At 41.1% G+C, this 25,625-nt stretch overlaps 1 protein-coding gene across 1 annotated transcript in view; it reads left to right on the top strand.

Moving 5' to 3' along the window:
* The window catches only part of LOC306993031 (cadherin-7), a gene marked incomplete at its 5' end in the record, with an annotated part of 137,218 nt that overhangs the window by 87,402 nt on the left and 24,191 nt on the right, over positions 1-25,625 (top strand). Inside the window, 3 exons of the mRNA XM_079602462.1 lie at positions 15,570-15,823; positions 18,091-18,227; positions 21,578-21,699. Of these exons, the coding sequence (XP_079458588.1) occupies positions 15,570-15,823; positions 18,091-18,227; positions 21,578-21,699 (513 nt within the window). The remainder of the gene's footprint in view (positions 1-15,569; positions 15,824-18,090; positions 18,228-21,577; positions 21,700-25,625) is intronic.

Raw genomic sequence — 25,625 nt, forward strand, 5'->3', positions numbered from 1 at the left:
GCCCACTCTCGCCTTATCAGGGTTGTAAAATTGGGGTCTTCTAATAATGAGGTATTGAAGCGCCATATAGTTGAAGTTTTAGCATATGTTTGAATATTTATAGACAGAGAGATAGGAGCATGATCACTGATTACAATTGGATGGATTGTGTTATCTGATATCTTAGTTATTAACGAATTGCTGATAAGAAACAAGTCGATTCTAGATGAACATTGATGGACTGTAGAAAAATATGAATATTCCCTTAGAGAAGGGTTCCTCATTCTCCAACTGTTGCCAAGGCCATAGTCCTCCATATATTGCTTTATTATGTCAGTGGAGTGCCAGTTTCTTAAATTGCTGACTGTATTAAAGTCTCCGGCTATGATAAGGTTGTTTGAATTTGATAGTATGGAAAAGAGATTGTGGAAGAAAGAAGGATCATCATTGTTAGGGCCATAAATGTTTGCCAATGTAAATGTTGTATGATTTAGAATTACAGTAATGATGATGAATCTACCATCTGGATCCATAATAGATTGTTTTAGTGAGAAATGAATGTCTCTATGTATTAAAATAGAAACACCTCTTTGTTTGCTATTATATGTTGAAGAAAATATTTTGTCAAATTGTTTAAAATTAAGGTGTTGCAAATCTGTGTCTGTTAAGTGTGTTTCTTGAAGGAAGCAAACATCAGCCCCCAATTTTGTTAGATGATTAATTACTTTAAGTCTTTTGGTTTGGTTACGAAAGCCGCGTACATTCCATGTTATCAATTTAAGTGATTGCATGTGTGTATGTCAGGTATATCTAAATGGTGGGCTAGCACGTATATATGGCTTAAGAGCCATATGTAGTGATGAAGAGAAAAATGGAATGAGGAGGGGGAGAGAAAGATTGAGGGGGGCTTGGTTTTACTTGGGATTAAGCTTAAAGGTAGTAGTGGTGTTAAACATAAATACAAAACTAACAAACAGACACTGGACAAGAGTACTTTACACATATAGACAAAGACAAACATAGAATCAAGACATAAATACTCAATATACAAAGAAAGGCACATGCCTTATCAGTGATTGAAAGGAGGGCAGGACGGAGAGAGAGAGCGAGAGAAGGAGACAGGCTGCTAATCAAAAGAGATAGTATGAGCGCAGATTTACATTTTCAGAGGTGTGGGAGAGAATTATTCAGAAGAGCCATGGTGTTTTTTTTTTACTTCGGAATAATTGTCCATTTATGTAGAGTTTATCAACTGCCAATACTGCACGTATGTTGTTTTTCCGGTTTTCTTTTAATATGGGATAGAGAACTTTTCTTCGTTCGTTTATTTCTCGTGGGTATTGATCATTCATTCCAAAATGAGTGTCCTTGAGTAGTTTTCCTTTGCTTTTAACCAGTTCCTTTTGTTGATAGTGTTAAAATTTTACAATGATGGGACGAGTTTTGTCCTGCAGTTGTTTGCCGAGACGATGAACTCGATGGAAGGTAATATTTTGAACGACGTCAGCGGGTAATTTGAGTTGAGAGTGCATGAAGTTTTGAATCTGTAACTCTGGGTTATCGGGTGATGTTTCTGGAATGCCTGAGAAGATGAGGTTATCGCGTATCGAGCGTGTTTGGATGTCAAGAATTGTTCCTTTCATCTGTTTGTTTTCTGCAGTGATATTTTGCATTTGCTGGGTGAGTGTTGTTATTGACGTTTGAAGCTCTTGATTTGATTGTTGTAGTGTTTCGATTTGATTGTGAGCAAATTCAAGGCTTTTCCGCATATCTTTTAACTCCTCATGAATTGTGACCAGTATGTCCAGTTTCTTATTGATGCTAGCCAGCACACTAACCTCAACTTCGGTGGTGCGCAGGTCATCTGTGTCCGTTGCGGAGTCTCTCTTTCTTCTTTTGGAATCTTGTTTGAGTGCGTCGGTATTATCTGGTTTGAGTGCGTCGGTATCCATGGTTGGATGAATGTAGTGATAGTAGTCATCGATAAAGATCTCAAAGTCCGTTAAATCATCCAGTGTACAGTTGAATTGTGGAACGTATAATTGATGCAATGTTAATTTGTTTTAATCCAAAAGAAAAAATAAGTTTTAAATCTCAAAGTGTTAAACTCGTCCTGTGGAGTTTGTCAACAACTGCTGTGCGCCGCCATGTTCGATCTCACCTCACCTCTGCTCGAGTCTCGCGATACTCACACCGTCATCCGTCCAACATTCGAAGAAGAGCAATTCGTTTTTATGAAGAACTTTACAAAAGTGAACTCACACATGAACAAACTGATGGTAATGTTTTTCTTAATAATTTACCTCAGTTATCTGAAGAAGCTAATGCTGGACTCGGCAAAGCTTTAACTCTGGAGGAGTTGGAAAGAGCTCTCCAAGGTATGGAGTGTGGCAAAGCGCCTGGAGTCGATGGACTACCAGTGGATTTCTACAAGTCCTTCTGGCCAGAGGTGGGTCTGGATCTGCTGGAGGTGCTTGGGGAAAGTTTAGCCAATGGGCGGCTACCCATAAGTTGCCGTAGAGCGGTTCTCACTCTGTTGCCTAAGAAGGGAGATCTGAATTAAAAAATATTAAAAACTGGAGACCCGTGAGTTTGCTGTGCAGTGATTACAAATTGCTCTCCAAGGTTTTGGCAAATAGATTGGGTGAAATTTTGGAACAAGTAATCCATCCTGACCAGACCTATTGTGTACCTGGTAGGCGAATTTCTGATAACATTTCATTTATTAGGGACGTTTTGGATTTGGGTAAAAGTCTCAATTTAGATTTTGGTCTAGTGTCAATAGATCAGGAAAAGGCTTTCGATCGAGTTGAGCATAATTATTTATGGAATGTTTTAGCAGCATTTGGTTTTAATCCTGATTTTGTTTCTATGATAAAGGTTTTGTACTGTGATGTTGAAAGTATATTGAAAGTTAATGGTGACTTATGCGCTCCTTTTAAAGTTTTTAGAGGTGTTAGGCAAGGCTGTGCCTTGTCTGGGATGCTCTATGCTTTGTCAATAGAGCCCCTTTTAAACAAGCTAAGAGCAGATTTGCGTGGAGTGTATATTTCAAATTGTTCAAATGTACTTAAACTATCAGCATATGCTGATGATATTGTTATTTTAATTAATTCTCAGAAAGATGTGGATTTGTTGCTCAAAATATTAATGGATTTTAAAATATGTTCTTCTGCGAAGGTAAACTGGTCTAAAAGTGAAGCCATACTGGTTGGGAGCTGGTTAAGTGGAGAACCAAACCTCCCAGATGGTTTAACTTGGACTAAGGAAGGTTTTAAATACCTTGGAGTGTTTTTAGGAAGCGAAATGCTTGTACAAAAAAACTTTGAAGGGGTTGTTGAAAAAGTAAAAGGTCGCCTCGACAAATGGAGATATTTGCTTCCAAAAATGTCATATAGTACATTGATTATTAATAACTTGATAGCATCTTATCTCTGGCATCGCTTAATGTGTGTTGATCCTCCACTAGATCTTTTGTTAAAAACTCAGTCAATTTTAATAGATTTTTTTTGGGATAAGTTGCACTGGGTTCCAAAAGCTGTTTTGTATTTGCCCAAGGAAGAAGGAGGGCATGGACTCATACATTTACAGAGCAGAACAGCAGCATTCCGACTCCAATTTGCACAGAGACTTTTAACTGGACCAGTGGATTCAAGCTGGAGATCCATAGCTTTTGCAATTCTGCAGAATTTTGAAGGATTAGGCCTGGACAAGCCTTTGTTCTGGTTGAATCCTAAAAAGATGGACTTGTCCAAGTTACCTAGTTTTTATCGTAATTTTTTTAAAGTCTGGACTTTGTTTATAGTGCAAAGACTGAGTAACACAGGTTCCTTGTACTGGATGCTTCAAGAACCTTTGATTCACGGTTCACGCTTGGATATATCAAGTGAAGGACCTTTCCCAGCACTTGAAGGAATTTTACTCCGTTCTGGTGTGTTAACCCTTGGACATCTCGTACAGCTTGCAGGAACAGACTTTAAGAATGTTGATTTGGTAGCTGAACATCTGGGCGTCCGATCAACACGTGTGGTGGCCAAACTCCTTGAAAAGTGGAGATCTGATCTTACAACAGAAGAACGTAAAATGCTGGAGGACTATTCTGGGGGATTGATTATTCCGAACTGCAGAGATCCATTTCCTAATCTGCTGTTATCACCTGATTTAGAAGAGTGCAAGGGTGTTTTTTTGTATTCTGAAGATGTGTCACTATTGGGTTCAGAGCCGGCCTCTGGAAAAACCTTGTATAAAAGCTGTGTCAAATCTTTAAATAGAAGGTTTTTAGATAATAAAGTAGATACACCCTGGTGTACCATCCTACAGATGGGAGAGGGCACAAAACCAGAATGGAGAGCTCTGTACAAGTCACCATTAGCAAAGAAAATAGGCGATTTGCAGTTGAGAATTTTACACGGGGCAGTTGCAGTTAATGCTTTCATTTCAGTTTTAAACCCTGTTGTTGATCATGGTTGTCCATTTTGTTTGCAAAGAGAGACTGTGTTCCATACATTTATGCAATGTTCTAGACTGAAGTCTTTGTTTATTGTTTTACAGAGTTTGTTTGTTTGTTTGGGTGAAACTTTTTCTGTTGGAGTTTTTATTTGTGGTTTTAAATATGTTAGGAGACACCGTTTTCGGTGTCAACTTTTGAATTTTTTGCTAGGCCAAGCAAAAATGGCAATTTATAAAACCAGGAAACATAAAATTGAACGAGATACAAGTTATAATTTGGAGGCAGTGTTTTTTAATTCAGTGAAATCTAGAATTTTAATTGATTTTCGATATTTTAAAGCCATGAATGATCTTGTGTCTTTTGACCAGATCTGGTGCAATAAGGGGGCTTTGTGTGAGATTATTGATGATAACCTGCTTTTTTATTCCTCTTTTCTTGTTTCTTTTCTAGTTTTTGGTTCAAAACTTTTCTGATATAAGTTTTTCCCTTTCTGTTCGCAAGTGTAAGATAGTAAGATAGTATTAGGTGAGCGGTTTTTCTTTGTTTGACCTGTTGGCGGGTGTTTGAGATGGAGCCTCACCCGAGAGGGTGTGACTCCTCTCTCTCACTCCGCCATGGAGTTAGATGCGTACCCGAGGCCGGCGTTTCAGTGGAAGAAGTGCTCGTGGCGATAGGCGAACAGGTGGGGTATGATAACGTGGTTTCGGCTTCACGGATGAATAAGGCCGTTGTGGTCTTTCTGAAGGAACGGAACTTAACGGTTGGTTGAGAGCGGCATTTGGGTAAGTGGCGTTTATACAGTCATTTCTCCGCTGGTGTCTCAATCGAGCCGTATAACAATCTCGAATTGTCCCCCTTTCATACCAAATCATGACATAGAAAAGGAATTGTTGAGATTTGGGAAAATAGCTAGTGGAATTAAAACGGTTCCACTAGGATGTAAAAACGAGTCGCTGAAACATGTCACGTCTTTTAGACGACAAGTGTTTATGTTTTTAGATTCAACGGCGCTTGACATTTCCTTTTCGAGTTTTGTATGAAGGCAAGTCCTACATGCTTTATGCAAGTACTGGGAGTTTAAAATGTTTTGAATGCGGTGAATTAGGACACAAAAAAAATGCGTGCCCCCATAAAACGAACACTGAAAATAATGAGTTGGACAATGAAAAAGCAGGACCGAGTGGGTTAACTGAAAAAGCTGGACCGAGTGGGTCAAAAGAGAAAGCAGGACCGAGTGGGTCAAAAGAGAAAGCAGGACCGAGTTGGTCAACTGAAAAAGCTGGACCGAGTGGGTAAACTGAAAAAGCTGGACCGAGTGGGTCAAAAGAGAAAGCAGGACCGAGTGGGTCAACTGAAAAAGCTGGACCGAGTGGGTAAACTGAAAAAGCTGGACCGAGTGGGTCAAAAGAGAAAGCAGGACCGAGTTGGTCAACTGAAAAAGCTGGACCGAGTGGGTCAAAAGAGAAAGCAGGACCGAGTTGGTCAACTGAAAAAGCTGGACCGAGTGGGTAAACTGAAAAAGCTGGACCGAGTGGGTCAAAAGAGAAAGCAGGACCGAGTTGGTCAACTGAAAAAGCTGGACCGAGTGGGTCAAAAGAGAAAGCTGGACCGAGTTGGTCAACTGAAAAAGCTGGACCGAGTGGGTAAACTGAAAAAGCTGGACCGAGTGGGTCAAAAGAGAAAGCAGGACCGAGTGGGTCAAAAGAGAAAGCAGGACCGAGTGGGTCAAAAGAGAAAGCAGGACCGAGTGGGTTAACTGAAAAAGCAGGACCGAGTGGGTCAAAAGAGAAAGCAGGACCGAGTTGGTCAACTGAAAAAGCTGGACCGAGTGGGTCAAAAGAGAAAGCTGGACCGAGTTGGTCAACTGAAAAAGCTGGACCGAGTGGGTAAACTGAAAAAGCTGGACCGAGTGGGTCAAAAGAGAAAGCAGGACCGAGTGGGTCAAAAGAGAAAGCAGGACCGAGTGGGTCAAAAGAGAAAGCAGGACCGAGTGGGTTAACTGAAAAAGCTGGACCGAGTGGGTCAAAAGAGAAAGCAGGACCGAGTGGGTCAAAAGAGAATGATGGTGAGAAGGATAGTGTAGGAAGGAATTTAGATGACACTGAAAAGAAGGGAGATGAATTGGAAAGGAACGAAACACAGATTAATCAGGAAGTAAGCTGTGAAGAAATAGTTGCAAACAATTGTGGTACTGGTGGTGAGAGAGTTGAGGAGACTGAGGTGAATGTTTCTCAATGGGAAGATGAAACTGGACACAGGAATGATCATGAAGGTGCTGGTGAGGTTGATGACAGGGATGACGAAACGGAGGAGATGGGAGATGAAGATAGTTTTTCAGAAATGTCTGACATCACTTCTCAGTGTGGTGATGATCAGTTATATACAGTGAAAGAAATTAACGACTTCTTGGATGAAACTTTTAGAAAGACTTTTGATGTCAAGAGTTTTTTTCCTGATGTTGAAAGATTTGTGAGATCGGTAGTTAAAATACAGAAGAGTGTAGGATTTGAAGAATTGAGCCGAAGGAAAAGATTTAGACTGAAAAAAATTGTGACAAATATACGGAAAAGGAAAGAATTGGTTAAAAAGCAATATACGTAATGGTTAGGTCACAAAGGGTGCTTTTTTCTTTTTGTTTCCTTCTGATTGTTTGTCTTTCTCTTTTTTCTCTTTTCATGGAGAGCATAAAAATAGGGACAATTAATATTAATGGAGGAAGGAATTATAGTAAGAGAGCCGCTTTGTATGAATTGATTCAAAACAAACATATGGATATCATTTTTTTGCAAGAAACCCATAGCGATTTAGGTGATGAAGTTGAATGGAAAATGTGGTGGGAGGGCAAGATTTGTTTAAGTCATGGCTCTAATTTAAGTGGTGGTGTTGCAATTCTGTTTTCAAAGAAGCTTAATATGACTAATATATCTTCTTATGAGATAGATACGGGCAGAATTTTGATTGTACAGGTGGAGTTAATGGGATTTCCTTTTCTTTTCATTAATGTTTACTCGCCAAATAATGGAGCAGAAAGGGTAGATTTTTTTTTTTAATTATCTAGTGAATTAAAAATTTTTGATAACTCGTATATGGTTCTTGGGGGTGACTGGAATTGCACCTTAGATTTTACACTAGACCGAAATGGTGAGGAACCGTATCCTCAGTCTGCTAACTCATTAAGCAGTATTATGAAAAAATATGACTTATCTGATGTATGTAGGGAGAAACACCCAACAGTAAAACAATATACATGGGTTAAAGCTTCTCACGATATTAGTGCTGCGAGGTTGGATAGGTTTCATGTAAGTAAAAATAATTCCAATAGAGTTTTAAAAGCTAACATCTTTCCAAACAGTTTTACTGATCATCATTTGTGCATGATTGAAATGAGTTTAAAAAAGTCACAGCGTTCTAGCTTTTATTGGCATTTTAATTTGAAACTATTACATGACTCTATATTTTGTGAAAAGTTTGGGTTATTTTGGTCTAAGTGGCAAGAGCAAAAAAGTGAATACGAAGACTTAGTGCAATGGTGGGAGATTGGAAAAGCACAAATAAGAATTTTTTGCCAGAACTATACAGCCCACTCAACTTGTAAAGAACACTATTAAATCACTTGAGAGAGAAATAACTGAAATCGAAGAAGGAATTATTGAAGAAAATTCAGAAGAAGTGGATAAATTAAGAGAAAAAAAGACTGTTTTGGCGTCCCTGTTCAATGAAAGAGCAAAAGGTGCTTTGATAAGAGCCCGTTTTTCCTCAATACGAGAAATAGATGCTCCGAGCTCTTTTTTTTTCAACTTGGAGCGGAAAGAAGGAGACAGAAAACTTATGTTACATTTGAAACTACCAGATGGGACTTTAACTACTAATCCAAAAGAAATGAGAAACCATGCAAATAACTTTTATACTGATTTATTCAAATCAAGAGACTGTGACATTAACTGCATGGACGACCTACTAAGAGATTTGCCAAAGCTCACCGATGATGTGTTGAGGACAATGAACATTTTCAAGTATGAAGTGCAATTGTTTTTGATCAAATTGGCCAACATGGACTTGAAGAATATTTCCCCTTTCTACAAGGCAGTTTTGAGAGCATGGACTTCAACTTTTAAGGTTAAGAGGGTTCTCACAAATATTGGACTCTGGAGAGAGAAGGAACCTCTTTTTAATAACCCGCTGATACCAGCACCGGCACTGGAGCCCAGAAGCATTCAGAACGTAATGGCAAGAGCGGGGTGTACAATAATTGCTGACCTAAAGACTGGTGAAAACTGGAAAAGTCCAGAGGAGATGTGCAACAAGACAGGCATCAAGTCCATAAGGATAATAAAGAGGATCATGGATGGAATTGTTTCCGCATTGCCTTCTGTCTTCAGACAAAGCCCAGAGGAAAATGAGGTTCCTGAACAGAACGGAGGGAGTCTTTTTCCTCAGGTGGAGGTTTCAGCAGCGGTGGGTGAAGAGCCGGAGGAAGGTTCTCTTCTACATTTCAGGACTCCTGTGCTGGAAGGCTTTGAGACTGTCTCAAAAAAGTCACTGTACAACATTTGCGTGAAAGTATCCCATTATAACGTGCTCAAAGACTGTAAAGAGACAAAGTGGTCAGATTTGTTCGGGCCAGACTCGTCCCCTAGAGGATGCTGGAGGTCCCTATACAAACCTCCTATAGAGAAACGCACGGCGGATCTCCAATGGAGGGTTGTGCACTGGGCGGTAGCTACAAACAGGCACGTGGCACACATTGACCCCACTGTAGGGAAAGAATGTCCTTTTTGTGGCACCGAAGAGTCAATTGATCATTTGTTTTTAAATTGTTTGAGGTTAAGAGGTTTGTTTCAGATCTTAGATGGGTGGGTCAGAGATTTTGGGGTAGGTTTTAATAATGCATTTTTCATTTTTGGACCAAAATATGTTGCATCAGACAGGAAAAAACTCATATGGTTAACGAGGAAAAGGAAACTGAAAGGAGAGGGGGATGTAGGTCCTGAGGTGGTCTTAAAGGCTCTTATAGCAACTAGAATCAAGGCAGAGTTTGCATATTTTAAGCTAATGAACAATATGGACAGATTTATTGAAATTTGGGCTTTGAATGATGTTTTGTGCTCAGTGGATTATGAAAATGAGCTGGTGTTAAATTTATGAGTTTTTGTGACTTAAAAAAAAAAAAAAAAAATATGTGTCTAAATAATGATTGTAATTTTTTATTCAATATTTTGTAATGTCTATGAGTTGTTGAGTGTGTATTTATTAATGTACATCTGAGAAAATAGATGTTTATGAGGAATGTCTACAAAGTATAAATAAAGGTGTGTTAAAGGTCTCTTCTCTCTCTCTCTCTCTCCCTCTCTCTCTCTCTCTCTCTCTCTCTCTCTCTCTCTCTCTCCCTCTCTCTCTCCCTCTCCCTCCCTCTCTTTATCTCTCTCTCTCTCTCGATCTCTCCCTCCCTCTCTCTCTCCCTCCCTCTCTCTCTCTCTCTCTCTCCCTCCCTCTCTCTCTCCCTCCCTCTCTCTCTCTCTCTCTCTCCCTCTCTCTCTCCCTCTCTCTCTCCCTCTCTCTCTCTCTCTCTCTCTCTCTCTAGGGATTGTGGGTAGTGGGATGAATTTGAGTTCGGGAGCACGCTTTTGAGAGTTTGTTTACTTTAATCTTGTTTTTTCGTTTTCTTTTTTTTAAGATTTCGTTAAAGGATTGAACAGTTATTTGAACAAACTTTTTTTGAGCGCCGACTAACGTCGGCAAACCTAGATAGATGGGGTCAAGCGGAGATTTCTCACGCTTGACTCTTAGGCATGGATTGAAATGCACACCTGATGATTCAATATCTGTGGAAGATGTGGTGGTTGCAGTCAGCGAACAGGTTGGTGGGTTAAATATCAAGTCAGCTTCAAGAATGAACAAAGCTGTTGTTGTTTTTCTTGCCGATGTTCAGATGGTTGATGGTTTGGTAGAACGCGGAATTACGATCAATGACACGTTTGTGCCTGTACTGCCGTTATCGAGTCCATCAAAGAAAATTGTACTATCGAACGTTCCTCCGTTCATTAAGAACGAAACTATTCAAGGTGTTCTTGAAAGATATGGCAGATTAACAGCACCTATAAAAATGATTCCGTTGGGTCTGAAAAATCCGAGTATCAAGCACGTTATGTCCTTCAGACGCTTTACGTACATGATATTGAACGAACAACAAAATCCGCTCAATTTAGCTGTGAAACTTACAAACGAAGGCAAAGATTATACCATTTTTATCAGCTCGGATCACATGCGGTGTTTCTCGTGTGGAGAACACGGGCATGTTAGACAAACATGTCCGAATAAACAAACAGATACGCCGTCTAATTCGCAGATAATTGAGCAACGCGTTGGACAAAATGATGTCCTTGTTCCTGCTGTTGAAACAGCACCTAAAGAAAACACTGATGGGAGCTTAGGGAACATAGACAATCAGGATACGAGTGAAGAGATTGTAAGTCTAGCAAGTAGAGTGGAAAAACCCACTCTGACAATAAATGAAGACAAACAATCAGAAAAAGAGCAAATAGTTATAGAAGAGGATAAAGCGGAAGGTGAAAGAGAAGAAGCTGAAGAAGAAAATACTCAGATGTCCATTGCAAGTTCAGGATATGCTATTTCTGAAAATGATTCAGATAATGACCATGAGAGTGGTGATAGTTCTTCTGATGCAGATGCTGCTGAAAGATCAGAGTCTTTTGGCTCTAAATTGTACACAGTAGAACAAATCAACGACTTTCTAGATGGTTCTAAGGGAGTTCGTAAACCACAAATTGAGGAGTTTTTCCCTGATTTGAAGCGTTTTTTGGTGTCGTGTAAAATGGCAATGAACAAAGCATCCATTGAAGAGCTAAGCAGACAGAAGCGTTATCGCCTTAAGAAAATAATGACAAAGGTAAAAAACAAAGTAAACCGAAATGTAAAGAAGGTTTGAACATTCTTTTCTTTTTTATGGAGAGAAAAGAGTTCATAGCCTGTGTTTGTATACATTTTGTCTCTTTATTAATAGTCAGCATCATGGCATCCTTAAACTTTGGATCTTTGAACGTTAATGGGTGTCGTAGTGCTGAAAAAAGGGGTGCTTTGTTTGATTTTTTTAATTGGAAAAAATCTGGTATAGTTTGTCTGCAAGAAACACACACAGATTTGAATAATCAGGTGCAATGGCTTAGTGAGTGGAAAGGTAAAACTTTCCTTAGCCATGGTTCAAATGTTAGTGCCGGTGTAGCAGTTCTTATTTCTTCAGATGTACAAATACAAGATAGCAGAGCTGAGGAAATTATACCTGGCAGAATGCAAATTATAGAATTTAAGTTATATGAGTCATATTTTTCTCTTATTAACATTTATGCTCCCAATGATGGTGTGGAAAGAGTTTCTTTTTTTAAAAAATTAAAAAATGTCATTTCAAAAATTCCAAACAATAGAATAATCATTTTAGCTGGTGATTTTAATTGTACTCTTGATTACACTATGGATCGGAATCATGTTGAGCCTAATCCCAAATCGTCTCAAACTCTCAAAACCGTTGTTCAGTTTCACAATCTTGTAGATGTTTGGAGAGAAGCCTTCCCTAGAGATAAACAATACACATGGTTGAAAATTAATTCTAACACAGTCTCTGGCGCAAGACTTGATAGATTTTATGTTCAAAAGAACAATAGAGGAAGGTTTTTTAACAGTAAAATTTTGCCAACATCATTTTCTGATCATCATTATATTGCGGTAACTATGACTATAACACAGAGCACTTCCCACCATAATATTTGGCGGTTTAATAATAGATTATTGCAAGATAAAGCTTTTGTAGAATTTTTTACTTTGTTTTGGAGAGAGTGGAGAGAGAGAAAGTTACAGTATAAAACTTTAGGCCAGTGGTGGGATATTGGAAAAGTACAGATCCAGCTCTTTTGCCAGCAATATACAAGAAGTCGTATGATGGAACTGAAAGAAAAGGTCCAGTTCTTGGAAGAACAAATTCTCAAGTTAAGCAGCTCCATCAGCGATGGTGAAGAGACAGAAACTGCAAAAATGCTTAAAGAGTACAATTTGATTTTAAAGAATTTGTATGAAGAAAGAAGTCGTTGTGCATCTATACGGGGAAAATATCTCAATTTAAACAGCATGGATTCCTCAACAACCTTCTTTTTTTCATTGGAGAAGAACATTAGAGTGAAAAAAAACAAATTATCTTAAACTGCCAAATGGAAAAGAAATAATGGAAAAAGGAGAGATAATCTCGCAAACTCTACTTTTTTATGAAGAGTTATATGCAGCACAGCCTTGTGACCTTGAAGCAACTGAACAGCTTTTAGATGGACTGCCACATCTTAAAAAAGAAGATCAAGCTGAGTTAGACAAAGCCTTGTCTTTTCACGAGTTAACTGAAGCTGCTCAACAGCAATCTTCAGGAAAATCACCAGGGTTAGATGGTTTGACTTCCGATTTCTACAAGGCCTTCTGGTCCCTCATTGGACAGGATCTGTATGCTGTGTTCTGTGAAAGTTTTAAATCAAAAATCCTACCCCTGAGCTGCAGAAGAGCTGTAATCACTCTTTTACCCAAGAAAGGAGATCTTGGCTTATTAAAGAACTGGCGACCAGTTTCTCTTTTGGGAACAGACTATAAAATATTATCTAAAGCTCTGACAAATCGTCTTAAGAAATTTTTAGCATCCATTATTCACGAAGATCAGTCCTATTGTGTACCAAAGCGGTCTATATTTGACAATCTTTTTCTTGTGCGGGACATGTTGTATTTAACCGAACTACATAAGATTGACCTTGGTCTTGTTTGTTTGGACCAGGAAAAAGCCTTCGATAAAGTGGACCATGAATATCTGTTCAAAATACTTGAAGGCTTTGGCTTTGGAAAACAGTTTACTTCATGGATAAGACTTCTGTATAAAGACGTTTATAGTATGCTGAAAATGAATGGAATTTTGACAAGACCTTTTTCTGTACATAGAGGAGTGAGACAAGGCTGTAGTTTATCTGGCCTCTTGTACACAATTTCCATTGAACCAATGTTGAGGATGTTGAGGGAGAAGCTTCAGGGATTGACGGTTTCATCATCTGGCCTCTCGAATACTCCATCAGTGAAGCTAACAGCTTATGCCGATGACATCACAGTGATCATTAGATCTGAAGAGGATGTTAAACATCTAAACTCATGCCTCAACATCTATGAGAGTGCTTCTTCAGCACGCGTCAATTGGGAGAAAACGGACACTTTATTATTAGGTCATTGGTTGAATCAGAATCCACCGCAACTTCCACATCAGTGCCTTTGGAATAAAGAAGGTGTAAAGATACTTGGACTGTTCTTTGGGACTGACCAGTTTATGGAAAAGAATTGGGAAGGCTTTTTAGAAAAAGTGACGGGCAAGCTCCAGAGATGGAAATGGATTCAAGCCCAGCTTTCTTATAGAGGCAGAGTGTTAGTAGTGAACAATCTTGCCGCCTCAATGCTGTGGCATCGTCTAACAGTGTTAGACCCTCCGAAAGAGCTTTTATCGCAACTTCAAAAAGCCTTTGTTGACTTTTTTTGGGGGGGACATTATTGGCTTTCCCCAGGGGTTCTTTGCCTTCCAGTTATTGAAGGCGGTCAAGGACTAATTCATCTAGCCTCTAAAATAAAAGCCATGAGGTTACTGACTGCCCAAAAACTGCTTTATTCTTCGGACTCTGTACCGTGGATCAGTTTTGGTCTTGCCATTATACGGGGGAAAAACAAGATGGGGTTTGATAAACAAATGTTTCTGATCTCAGGAAATGTTGTAAAGGACATGTTTAAGATCAAGTTTTATGGATCTGTGTTTGAAGCTTGGAGTTATTTTAAACCGGAGCGGAAAGAACATTTCGGCTTTAATGAACCACTTTTTCACAATCCCTGGTTTTCCCATACATCTATTACTTCTAACATTGATATTTCTAACTTTGGTTTGGCTGGTGTAACTAAGGTTGGAGATTTGATTGATTTGACTAATAGAGAGTGGTTTTCAGTGCAACTTTTTACAACAAAGATTGGAGGTAGATCAGAGAGAATTGTTGGGAATATATTAAAGAAGCTGAAAACGTCTTTTCCTGCATCTTTGTGGGAATACATAATCAACTTTATGTCTGGCAATAATTATTCAGAAGTTCTTTTTCCAGAAGTGTATATAACATCACAGGTGGACCAACATGGAAATGACATTGGCGAGAATGTGAACTTGTTGCTTTCTTTTAAAGGTTTACAAAGCCTTCCTTTTTCTATCGTGAACAAACAAGATGTATATAATGTTTGTGTAAAGTCTTTCTTTGCTGGGCAGTTAAGAGAGAGGAGAGATACAAAATGGAGATCTCATCTCTCAGTAACAGAGACTAAATCACCTTCATGGCGGTTATTGTATAAAAACCCCCTTCCAAAAAGGTCTGGCGATTTACAGTGGCGGATTTTACATTGTGCTTTACCAACAAAAGTTTTTTTGTCTAAATGTGAATATTCGGATTCTTCTTTTTGTTCTTTGTGTAATGAACTTGACACAGTCTTTCATGTTTTTTGTGAATGTTGTAAATTATCTCCGCTCTTTAATGTTTTGGATAGAATTTTGAGTAGTTTAGGGATAATTTTTTCAAAAACAGTGTTTATTTTTGGGTGTAAATATTCTCGTGATAAGTGGGAAATCTGCACTTTTTCGAATTTTTTGGTTGGTCAAGCAAAATTAGCCATTTGGAAGGCTTATAAAATTGAAATGGAAGGACACAAAGTCAATATGGTGAATTTATTCAAGGCCCTGGTTGAATCTAGGATAAGATTAGAATATGAATTTAATCAAATGAATAGTAGTCTCCTAATGTTTGAGAAGAAATGGTGTGTAGGCAAGAGTTTAATTTTTATAGAAGGTGAAGATCTCTTTTTTAATTGGTAATATTTTGATAAAGAATGTTTTTTAGATGTTAAAATGAATTTTTTTTATGGTGTAATAAATTGCTTTAAAAAGTCAAAAAGTCTCTCTCTCTCTCTCTCTCTCTCTCTCTCCCTCTCTCTCTCTCTCTCTCTCTCTCTCTCCCTCTCCCTCCCTCTCTTTATCTCTCTCTCTCTCTCTCTCTCTCTCTCTCGATCTCTCCCTCCCTCTCTCTCACAGCCTTTGGACTATGAAACTAAGAGGAGTTTTTCTCTGAAGATTGAAGCCACTAATCGGCATATTGACACTCAGTTTCTGAGCTTCGGGCCCTTCAGTGACTCGGCGGCTGTAAAGGTCACAGTAGAAGATGTGAACGAGCCGCCGGTCTTCTCAGCCCGGGTCAGTGAGATGGTGGTGTCGGAGGCAGCGAGAGTTGGTTCTGTCATCGGGGCGGTGTCAGCCTGTGACCCAGACTCGTTCAGCAGCGCCATCCGGTAAACGCTTCATTTATTTGTGTGCTGTGTAATATGCTGATGGGATTCATGTCGCTGTTCATCTTACTGTCCTCTTGTCATGTCCTCTAAACATAACACTGACTGGACGTCATGAAGCACGGTAACCTCACATGACTCAGAGTCTGTTAGTGTGACAGAGCCCTGACTCTCCTGTTTTGTCTCGTCTGTGTGCCGTGTCTCATGTGCGGGACGTAGTGTTTGGATGCCGGCCCCTCAGCCTAGTTTGGTGTCGGTTCTGTGTCGGGATTCGGACATTCATTCTCCGTGTGTTTGTGTTTTGCTGTGAGCACAGGATGAGTTTTGCTCGTTCTCGTGCGCTCTGTCTTGTCGTGTGAGCGTGCGGTTTTGAGTTCGCTCGGACCGTACACTCTTCTGTCCACGTGTGTTGTGTTCTGTGTAGCACGCGGTTCGTGTTTTACACTAGCTGTGTGCTTTCGTGCTGTCATGTTGTGTGTGAACATGTGGCTTATGAGGGTTCTCATTAGCTATGTGTTCATGTCTTGTTTTGTGAGCACATGGCTTGTGATTTGTTTTAATGGCCATGTGCTTTAGTCATGTTTGTTGTTTCCTTGTGCTCTCCTGTCGATTGTCTAGCCCCGCCCATCATTATTGGTTCATTTGCCCCACCTGTCCTCCCTCTTTATTCTCCTTGTGTTTTCAGTCTTGTTCTGGATTGTCATCTAACGTCGCCTCATGTTTCCTGTTCATGCCAGTCCAGTCTGTGAAGTCATGATACCTGTCTTGTTTCACGGGGTAGTTTTTTTATTATTATTTTTATTTTGTGCTTAATAAAATCCCATTGCTCTGCACTTAAATCCTCGCTACTTTCAACAACCCAAACCCTGACAGAACGAAGCAGCCACCAGAGGACTCCACAGACAACCGTCCTCTTCCCATCTCCCTCTAGTTGGTCTCCTTCGGCCAGGACTAGCCCTGCCTGAGCGAGTTAGGGTTAGGCCCCGTTTACACGTACATGGTTATTTTGAATAACGGAGACATTTCCCTTTGTTTGTGACCTTCGTTTACACGCAAACGGAGAATTCGCGTCTGAAAACTATTCTTTCTAAAAACGCCGGCCAGAGTGGAGATTTTGGAAACTTTGTTTGCACTTTTGCATGTAAACTGAGAAAAACTGAGTTTTAGGCAGCCGACGTCACAGTATGTGACAATTTTGGGGATTCTGATTGGCTAACGTGGGCTTGAGCTTCTCGTTACACTGCCACCTACAGGTTTGGCATGCTCTTGACGGCATATACACAGGTTTGTGTAAACGAACACTTTTCTGAAAACTGACAGGTGTGCACAATGTTATTTTTGAAAACGGAGAGCGGTGAAATGTCCGTTTATGAAAATAGTGTAAACGTAGCCTTAGAGTCAGGGTTCTGTCACTTCTGTATGGTCTATTTCTTGGTTTTGTGACAGAGGCTGCTAAACACATTTACTTGATTTCACTTTATTATCAGAATTTCTTACAAAGTTTGTATTGCGTTCTAAGATGTTTCATGTGAAAACCAAGAACAAGCAAAAAAAAAAACAGACCGACAACATATTTCACATAAGAATTACAAATAACTGGCTGTCACGTAAAGTGGAAAACTTTGTATGCGTTTTGGCCATTCATTTAAACGATAACATCATTTTCTGGGCCTGAAAACGAAAGCTTTTGAAAACAGATTTTAAAGTCAAAGTTTTTGAAAATGATACAATTATCGTCCCCATGTAAACAACAAAAATTTGAATTTGTGAAAATTATGACATCATGCGCATGCGTGTTACGTGTTCAGTCTATAGGCGCGTAGTGTTTCTTTACAAAGTGACATCGCCATCTACTGGCCTGGCAGTAGAACACGGCGTTTTTAGTCGTTTCCGTGGATCCATGTGCATGAGGATGTAATGGTCATCAGCTGGAGTGCCCTTGAGAGCCACCAGAGGGCACTCCACATCAGACTATCATCATTCCCTCACAACTACATTTCCCAATACTCACTGCCCGGACTCTTCATCCATTACTATGAGCTAGATCAGTGATTGGGCTATGGATTAATATCTGTACTTGTTTAATAACAACACTGAAGGATATGCTAAATTTAAATTAATCCAAGAATACTTTTAGTAATGCTACAGTTAACCGGGTGAATTATTTTCCGGGTTAGAGCCAATGATGATAAAGAAGAAAAGAAGAAAGCCTCTAAAGATTAGTTTATTGTCCGTGTTATTATTGAAAGACTCGTGACTGGTGTGTCCAGGTACTCCATCGACCGTAACACAGACCTGGAGCGGTTCTTCAACGTGGATGCTCTGTCTGGTGTCATCAGCACAGCCAAACCTCTCGACAGAGAACTCAATTCAGTCCACAACATCACCGTATTTGCCACTGAGAACCGTGAGTATAATATAAGCCACATCTGAGAATCTACATTTGCATAATTTAAAAGCAGAACACTTGTGTATACATGCCTTAGTCAGCAAATATATATATATATATATATATATATATATATTAGGGCTGTCAAACGATTAAAATATTTAATCGCGATTAATCGCATTAATGTCATAGTTAAAGGGGTGGTAAAACAGACTTTTTCGAAGGCTTGATTGTGTTTGTGGGGTGCACTGTAACATGTGTTCATGCTTCGTTTTTAAAAAAATGCGTTATCATATTTCACCTTTATTCCACACTGCTTTGTCCTTCCTTGTAAAAACGCTCGGATAGTTTCCGGGTTCTATGAAGCCAGTCCCTCAAAAATACGCAATGGGCTCAGATTGGTTAGCTGGCCCAGTGTGATGTGATTCGCTAACCGAATAATTTACAATAATTAAAAGTTCGTTGTTGAGATTAAAAAAAGTTTATAACGTTAGGTGTTTGTCGGATAACGTTAAATATGAAGAGCATATAACAAACTGCGTCATTTGTTTACTTCCTTGCTACAACGTACAATTAACAATACGAACTAGCTATTACAGGAAAACACAACGACGAAAAATAAATCGTACTTACAGGTTGTGGTCCGTAAACAGCTTCTGTTTTTAACGTTGGAACTGCTCCATCTTTCAGAACAAGCCGTTTTGCAAATCCTGCATTGAACTCGCGAAGATTGTGGAAGTTTTCCTCCGTAAAATGTGCAGCACAGAGAGCGAGATTTGGATAATAATTAAGAGGGACCGAATAAAAAATTAATTTCAACCATTGCTCTCTAACTCCCTCGTCCCTAGGAAGGTTGAACAAAGTGGACGTGCAATCCGGATGAAAATAACAACGTCTCCTCGGCATTGCGGCAACAACACTCCAGCCTACTACACAACAACTCTCCGTCTCGCCCCCCTTATTTAATATTCTCGGAGGAGGGGTTTATGTAAATATTGGGCATAGTGACGTCCGCACAGGAATGTGGTGTAGTCTCTAGCGGCCGTTTTCTGTAGTTCTTAGAAATGGATTTATTTAAAAGCAAATATCTCCCTTTGCTTTGAACTTTGATCGTTGTAACTTTGCAGATGCTGTTTATGCTCAAACAGCAACGTTACACCCTAACTAAAGTTAAAAAAGTGACATTGTGTTTTACCACCCCTTTAACTCGCGATTAATCGCACATTTTTATCTATTCTAAATGTCTCTTGATTTCTTTTTGTCCCATTATTTTTTCTCATTTTAATGCTCTTATCAACATGGAAAAGTGGATCGGCTTGCTATGTGCAAATGTTTTTTATTGAAAACAAAATTGGCATATACTGTTCAAATCATTCTCACTTGGAGCAAATAATCTCTCACACAATGTAACACTGTCCATCAATAAAAGGGTGACAGAAATACTGACGAGGTAACATTACTGATAGTGACGAGTGTGCTGAGATCGCATCATGCGGTGTGTGTGTGTGTGTGTGCTTGCCTTCAAGTGGTGTTTAGACTGGACGTGCTGCGATGATAGCTCAGTTCACAACGACAAAAAACACAGATCACTTTGGTCTTGTCAACTAACCCATTTGGCAACTTTTTAAAAGTAAACTTTCCATTCAGAATGTTATTGGCCTCCATTTCGGCGTCTCGCGCTCATCATTCATCCACTCAAAACGTAACGTTAAAGAGGGTCGCACACCGGACAAGAAGCGAAGCGCCGCGTATTTAAAATCCGAACACATTATTCTCTATGAGTGCACACACACCGGCGGCGCCATTCTGCGTTTTTATTGCTGGCCATAAACGGAGAAAGTGCGCGTCCGATGTGCGATACGAGTTGTGCTAGACGCGGCTCGGCTCGGCTCGGCGCTGCGCCTCTCGTCCACTCTTGGCGGCTCGCAAGCCCAAACAAGTGTGTGCAGCGTGCTGTTTTTCTGTTTCTGGTCTAGCTAGATCCGGTGTGGCGTTGTAGTTTTAATAACGTTACTAGTTGCTGCAAAAGCATGTGAAAAAACAAAACAAAGTTTGCTGGGCGTTAATCTCGCGATAAAAAAATTGACGCCGTTAACATGGGTTTGCGTTAACGCCGTTAATAACGCGTTTAACGGACAGCCCTAATATATATATATATATATATATATATATATATATATATATATATATATATATATATATATATATATATAAGAATCCAGTGTTGTGTGTAACACGTTACAAAATAAGGTAACTACTTTTTCGGTTAAATTTCCCGAAATGTAAAAAAAAAAAAATTCCGCTTCTTGTGGGAGGGGCCAGTGCTAGGCGGTTCTGTTTGCAAGATGGCTGATGCCGATCGAGCATTCCTCGAGAGAGTCACCGCTCTGTATTTGCTCTGGAGAGCAGAACAGCGGCGTAGGGTCATCGTCGCCGTACTTGTGTCCACCAGACCCTCCGGAGGCGAACCCAGTTTGGCGAGTTTCACCACTAGCTCCAGGAGCTGCGCCCGGATGACGGCCGCTCTCAGCAGTACTTCCGCCTGTCCCACGGCCAGTTTGATGACCTGTTGTCCCGCATCAGAGCGAGGATCACCCTCACCCACCTAATTTTGTTTGGATGATAAATGGAGCCAGCCTCCAAAAGTTATTAACCTGTCCTGTGATTTATTTTCTCACTGTCCAGACACGAACTATGTTCTTATACACTAAAGTATGTTGGTTCTCTTCATTAGAATAACAATGTTTCATATAATCTAGATTTAGATATGGAATAAATAGCATTCAATACAAAATGAATATGTCTCATATATTGAAATCAAGTGTTTATGTGATAAAAGATTTGCTTTGTTGTACACTAACCACACCAGGCATTTAGTCATATTACAAAATAATTTATTGAGGCCAAACATATAAAATAACATTATAAACTGAGAAGCGGGCCTGCCCACGTCTATCATGTCACTTCACCACGTGACAGCAGCAAGCAGACTCCTGATTGGCTAACGCGCCGCGTTTAACGCCTCACTCGCGCCAGACGCTCTATTCACGTTTGGTGTGAACGCAGCATAATGAAGCACTCCTGAACCAGCTGGTCGAGCTCAAGTGTGTCGGGCAGGTGGAAGAGAACGTCATGCCAGCTTTACAGGGATAACAGGACATGATTCAATGGTGCTAACAGAGTTCTGAAAGCCAAGCTAAAGTGTTCAGGATGTTGGCCTTCCAGGAGCAGGATTGGACACCCCTGATCTAAACATAACACCCTATTATTGACCCGTCTTCAATCACACACCAATCAAAAGTCACTTTCTATGTGGTGAGCCTGTATGTGTTAGCGAATAGCTGTTGATAACTGTGTTTGTGTGTCAGAGGACCCGTCTCAGGTCGGCAGAGGAATCGCTCTGATCACAGTCCTGGACATTAATGATAACGCTCCAGTGTTCGCTATCGAGTACGAGACTCTCCTGTGTGAAACTGCTGCACCTGGACAGGTACGTGTAGCACTGCATGATTATTAGGGCTGTCAAAATGCAACAATACATCTTTAAGGTAATAAAAATGAAATTCATTGATTATGGAATTTAATTACGATGACTATAGTAATAACCAATCTGTCAAGGTTGTAGTGAAGGATGAGCGAGGCCTCAAAGATGCAGAGTGTTATTGGCTTTAATTTGTAAAATACATATACATAGATAAAACTAAAACAGAATCAAACATAAAACTTCCCACTATTGGCAGCTGGGAACCACTACCCAACGCACCATGGGAACAGTAGAGAACCAGCTGGACCAGGACAGAGAATATAAGGAGAATAAATAGGTAACATGAGAGAGCAGATGGGGCAAATAAACCAATAATCAGGTGACGATAGTGGTGAGGTTAAGACAATCGACAGGAGAGCACATAGAAACTAACATGACAAGCCATGTGCTCACACCAAACATGACCAACACAAGCAAACACAATCACAACACGAACACACAGCCAATGAGAGCTCTCACCGACTGCCTGTCCACACAACACCACGAGCCGATGGAAAACCACAAGCTTCGTGCTGCACAGAACACAACACACACGGACTGCACAGAACACAACACACACGGACTGCACAGAACACAACACACACGGACTGCACAGAACACAACACACACGGACTGCACAGAACACAACACACACGGACAGAACACAAGCTTCGTGCTGCACAGAACACAACACACACGGACAGAAGAGCGTACGGCCCGAGCGAACTCGAAAACACACGTTAGAGCAAATGCTCATCCCGTTCACTCACGATCGAAGAAAAACATACAGAGCGTCAATTTCTGAACCGCGACACTGACCCGAAACCAAACTCGACAGAAGGGCCGGATCCGAACCCCATCTCCGCAATCTCAGAACCGCGGCTCACAGAGACGAGACCGCAGGAGTGTGAGGACACCACACAAGACGAAACCAGACGAAACCAGACGAAACCAGAAGCCTGACGCAGTGTGTTACCCGGAGCATACACGCGTGCTCTCACTACACACAGAGAACGCCCAAGGAAACATTTTATATTTTAATTATTATATTTTCATTTTTTACACTTTTTTTTTCAAGAGTCAACTTAACATGTGGGTTAGTTTGTAAAATAATACATTTTACAATAATAAATGTACATGAATTTGTTTTCAGAATTTTAATTAAATTCACATTCTTTTGTAAACCGGACATATTATTTTTGTCTATATTTGACTAAATTATATTAAATTTCAAATTATCAAGAGAGTATTACTTATTATAATACAATTGAATTCAGATTTCATAATGTCAGAATGCATTAATTGCACAAATAAAACACATTCCTCTCATGTATTTGCAATGACTAGTCTTCTAGTTTAAGTCTAAAATACTTTAGTCTGGTTCTAAGACAAGGGTTAGGCACAGTCCCAGACTAAGATGCATGTTTGAACTGTTTTAACTGAAAGCAGAGCTTAAAATATGACAGTGCCATTGTTTAGTAGATGCACACCAGTGATGTTTTTCTTTAATAAGCCGTCTGTGAAACTGGGCCATAAAGTAATAATTAGTTAGCAACACAGTCAACCATAATATGAGATTATACATTAAGAGCGTGTAATGTGTTTGCATCACTGTTTCACATTCACCTGATGTGGTTTGGATAGACAAGATGCAGTCGAACAGAAGAAGGAATGGCAGTGAATGAAGCTCAGAGGAGGCACACGATTCATGCATCACACAGCACATATTCATCACAAGTCTTCTGTGGAGCTAAATGCCTGAACGGGCATTTGGGAAATATAATCAGCAAGAGAGAAAAGCCACAAGGACATGAAAAAAGTATCATAGATCAAAATGATATTATTAAGGAAACGGCCGTTAGGCTAATTTAATGTGGATTTGCATTGGCTCTTGCTGCTCATAAAAGCAAATACAGAAAAGCTTTCTTTTAATCTGCTACTAATCATATCAGTTTTGTGTTTCCGTTCTGTGTCAGCGGCTCAGCTTTGAGTTTCTGAAAGTATGCTGTGCAGAAGTGAGCACTATTGAGTCGTTCAGTGTCCTTTGACATGTAGTTAGGGTTAGGTTAATACTAGGCTTGATGTTTTGTGACAGTGGATTGATATGACTGAAAAACCAAGTCCATTTCATTTATATAGCGCTTTTTACAACACAGATTGTTTCAGAGCAGCTTCACGGGGATAGTAGTGTGGCCGGTGGGTGTGGATAGCAGGCTGACCAGGAGATGCTCTTCCTCTGTAAAACCTCAGGGTTAGTTGGTATGACACTCACTGGCTCCCGGGTGTTTTGTGCATGGGTTTGGCTTCTGTTTGTTTACTTCGACCTTGCTGTGAAGGCAGCCTTACTGACCAGAACACCCACCACACACCAGCTTACTGGTGGAGAGGAGAAGCCAATCAGTGTATGGGGACGATGAGGAGGCCATGATGGACAGAGGACACTGGGCATAATGTGACCGGGGTTACACACACACACACACACTGGGGTTACACCCGTACTCTTCCGAAAGACATCCTGGGATTTTTAATGACCACGGAGAGTCAGGACCTCGGTTTAACGTCTCATCTGAAGGACGGCTCTTTGACAGTATAGTGTCCCCGTCACTACACTGGGGCGTTAGGACCCACACACACCACAGGGTGAGCGCCCCCTGCTGGCAGTATAGTGTCCCCGTCTCTACACTGGGGCGTTAGGACCCACACGCACCACAGGGTGAGCGCCCCCTGCTGGCCGCACTAACACCTCTACCAGATGATTTGACTGTCAGGTACAGGAAAGGAAAGGCTATGGAGCTGCCTGACACACTATCCACACGCAACTGTCACACAATACTCCAGAATTGGGACATTTGGATGTGTATCCATGCTGAACTATGTAGCTGTAAGTGAAGAGAAGTACGCTGACAGAGCAGTAACCGAACCCGACCCGAGCCGACAGAGCAGTTACTGAACCCGACCCGAGCCGACAGAGTAGTAACTGAACCCGACCCGAGCCGACAGAGCAGTAACTGAACCCGACCCGAGCCGACAGAGCAGTAACCGAACCCGACCCGAGCCGACAGAGCAGTAACTGAACCCGACCCGAGCCGACAGAGCAGTAACCGAACCCGACCCGAGCCCGACAGAGCAGTAACCGAACCCGACCCGAGCCGACAGAGCAGTAACCGAACCCGACCCGAGCCCGACAGAGCAGTAACCGAACCCGACCCGCGCCCGACAGAGCAGTTACCGAACCCGACCCGCGCCCGACAAGAGCAGTAACTGAACCCGACCCGAGCCGACAGAGCAGTAACCGAACCCGACCCGAGCCGACAGAGCAGTAACCGAACCCGACCCGAGCCGACAGAGCAGTAACTGAACCCGACCCGAGCCGACAGAGCAGTTACTGAACCCGACCCGAGCCGACAGAGTAGTAACTGAACCCGACCCGAGCCGACAGAGCAGTAACCGAACCCGACCCGAGCCGACAGAGTAGTAACTGAACCCGACCCGAGCCGACAGAGCAGTAACCGAACCCGACCAGAGCCGACAGAGCAGTAACTGAACCCGACCCGCGCCCGACAGAGCAGTAACCGAACCCGACCCGCGCCCGACAGAGCAGTAACCGAACCCGACCCGAGCCGACAGAGCAGTAACCGAACCCGACCCGAGCCCGACAGAGCAGTAACCGAACCCGACCCGAGACGACAGAGCAGTAACTGAACCCGACCTGAGCCCGACAGAGCAGTAACCGAACCCGACCCGAGCCCGACAGAGCAGTAACCGAACCCGACCCGAGACGACAGAGCATTAACCGAACCCGACCCGCGCCCGACAGAGCAGTAACCGAACCCGACCTGAGCCCGACAGAGCAGTAACCGAACCCGACCCGAGCCCGACAGAGCAGTAACCGA

The sequence above is a fragment of the Phoxinus phoxinus genome (assembly GCF_949152265.1).
Source record: "Phoxinus phoxinus genome assembly, chromosome: 24".
In the NCBI taxonomy this organism is placed as follows: Eukaryota; Metazoa; Chordata; class Actinopteri; order Cypriniformes; family Leuciscidae; genus Phoxinus; species Phoxinus phoxinus.